Consider the following 2,928-nt stretch of genomic DNA (forward strand, 5'->3'; position numbering starts at 1 on the left):
GCTAAATTGTCCCGTGGTGCCCAGCGATGTGGATTGGCCATGCCAGACTGTTCTGTCGTGATCTGGAGTCACACGTCAGATGCGGACTGGGTCAGGAAGGGGGATCTCCTTCCCCATTTACCAATATGATTGCATATTATTCACGTGGGAGCAACTGTGGGCTGAAGGTGAGGCCCCACCTAGTCGAATAGCCTGGATAGGGTTGTAGATAGGGGTGAGGATGACATCCTTTCAAAAACAAAAAAAATAAAAACCAACTGGGGGATTCAAAGAAAGCTTTTAAAAAAAAATAAGCCCTCCGTTGGGCCATCCCAAAACCATCCAATGGGATATCCATCCACTGGGTAGAGGGTTGGCTGTCCATCGATGTTCTCCGCGATCGATCGTCACGTACTGGAGGACCACTGGGAGGAGCAGGCGCAGGCGCGATCGAGCGCGATCGGAGGCGTCGAACGCAGCGGAGCGGGGAGAGTCCGAGACGGCGGCCATGAGCCTGGCGGAGAACCGGCCGTCGAGGAAAAATGCCGGCAACCGCATGTCGCGGCTGCTGGAGGCCGAGGAGGACGACGACTTCTACAAGACGACCTACGGGGGCTTCCACGAGGTGAGGGGCGCCCGAAGGCAAATAAATACGCGGGAGCAAAGAGCGCGCTCGGCGGGAGGCCGCCGCCATCTTGGAAAGGGCTGCGCGGGGCGCAACCGAGCTCGCTGACCCGGGAGGAGGGGGCGGTGCTTGGTTAGGGCACGCCCCCTTTCTGGGTCCCGTTTGGCTGCTGTAACCGTCACTCATCGCCGACCGTGTCCTCATTGGCCGCCGCCGCTGTCAATCAGCACGGTGCAACCTACCCGCACCAGGGACATATTTTGTGGATGCAACCCCCCCCCCCAGAGCGTGGAAACAACCGTCACTCATCGCCCACCGTGTCCTCATTGGCCGCCGCCGCTGTCAATCAGCACGGTGCAACCTACCCGCACCAGGGACATGACCCTTCGGCCCACCCTGGATATACTGGCCTGATATCCCACATTAATGTAGTCCCGTTTAGAGTCACACGGCGTGGAAACAGGCCCTTCGGCCCAACCTGGTGATACTGGCCTGATATCCACATTAATGTAGTCCTGTTTAGAGTCACACGGCATGGAAACAGGCCCTTCGGCCCAACCTGGATATACTGGCCTGATATCCCGCATTAATGTCCCATTGAGAGTCACACGGCATGGAAACAGGCCCTTCGGCCCAACCTGTATATACTGGCCTGATGTCCCACATTAATGTAGTCCCGTTGAGAGTCACACGGCATGGAAACAGGCCCTTCGGCCCACCTGGCGATACTGGCCTGATATCTCACATTAATGTAGTCCCGTTTAGAGTCACACTGCATGGAAACAGCCCTTCGGCCCACCCAGGCCGTGCTGACCTGATATCTTACAATAATCTCGTCTCATTTGGTGTCATACAGCACAGAAACAGGCCCTTCGGCCCAAACATGCCTTGCTGACCTCATATCCTACATTAATCCAGCCTCATTTAGAGTCACACAGCATGGAAACAGGCCCTTCGGCCCACCCAGGCTGTGCTGACCTGATATCCTGCACTGATCTGGTCCCATTTAGTGTCATGATTAGATTACTTACAGTGTGGAAACAGGCCCTTTGGCCCAACCTGGCGAAACTGACCTGATATCCCACATTAGTGTAGTCCCGTTTAGAGTCACACGGCATGGAAACTGGCCCTTCGATCCAACCAAGTCTTGCTGACCTGATTTCCCACATTAATCTAGTCTCATTTGGTGTCATGCAGCACAGAAACAGGCCCTTCGGCCCAACCAAGCCATGCTGACCTGATATCCTACTGATCCAACATTAAAAACCACACAACACCAAGTTATAGTCCAGCAGGTTTATTTGGAGTACCTGTTGGACTATAACCCAGCGTTGTGTGATTTTTAACTTTGTAAATCATAGTCCAACACCAGCATCTCCAAATCATGACTCCGTTAATCCAGTCCTATTTGGTGTCATACAGCACGGAAACAGGCCCTTCGGCCCAACCTGGCTGTGCTGATCTGATATCCTACGTTAATCCAGTCCTATTTGGTGTCGTACAGCACAGAAACAGGCCCTTCGGCCCCACTAGTCCATGCTGACCTGATATCCTGCACTGATCTGGTCCCATTTAGTGTCATAATGACATGCAGCACAGAAACAGGCCCTTCAGTCCAACCAGACCATGCTGACCTGATACCCGACACTAGTTCTGCTATTCTCACATTCCAATCACTTAATCTGAACTATCAACATCTTTTCTCCCTCGGCATCGTACATCCACTAACCCCCTCCGCAAGCCACAGCATAAGTGCTGCCCCCTCCACACTTCAGCTCTGATGAAGAGCCATTGAGACTCGAAACATTAACTTGCTGAATCTCCCTGGGTGCTGCCTGATCTGCTATGATTTCCAGCATTTGTTGCTTTTGGTACAGATTCCAGCATCTGCACTAATTTGCTCCTTAATCTCGTCCCATTTAGAGTCATAGAGCTGCACAGCACGGGACAGACCCATCAGCCCACCTTGTCCATGCCGATCAGATGTCTTAACCCAATCTAGTCCCATTTGCCAGCACTTGGCCCATCTCCCTCCAAACCCTTCCTATTCATGTCCCCATCCAGATGCCTTTTAAATGTTGCAATTGGACCAGCCTCCACCACTTCCTCTGCAGCTCATTCCATACACGTACCACCCTCTGTGTGGAAAAAGTTGCCTCTTAGGTCCCTGTTAAATCTTTTCCCTCTCACCTTAAGCCTATGCCCTCCAGTTCTGGACTGCCCCACACCAGGGAAAAGACCTTGTCTATTCACCCTATCTATAAGGGTGTGTGTGCGCGTCTGTGTGTACCTGTGTCCGTGTATATGTGAGAGTGTGTGTGTGT

General features: G+C 52.8%; 1 protein-coding gene across 1 annotated transcript in view; it reads left to right on the forward strand.

Annotated features, from left to right (window-relative positions):
* The first annotated feature begins 324 nt into the window (after nucleotides 1-324).
* vps72b (vacuolar protein sorting 72 homolog b) overlaps nucleotides 325-2,928 on the forward strand; it is a 12,274-nt gene continuing 9,670 nt past the window's right edge. Inside the window, exon 1 of the mRNA XM_043684077.1 lies at nucleotides 325-604. Within this exon, the coding sequence (XP_043540012.1) occupies nucleotides 488-604 (117 nt within the window). The 5' untranslated portion in view covers nucleotides 325-487. The remainder of the gene's footprint in view (nucleotides 605-2,928) is intronic.

This window comes from Chiloscyllium plagiosum, chromosome 51 (assembly GCF_004010195.1).
Source record: "Chiloscyllium plagiosum isolate BGI_BamShark_2017 chromosome 51, ASM401019v2, whole genome shotgun sequence".
Classification (NCBI taxonomy): domain Eukaryota; kingdom Metazoa; phylum Chordata; class Chondrichthyes; order Orectolobiformes; family Hemiscylliidae; genus Chiloscyllium; species Chiloscyllium plagiosum.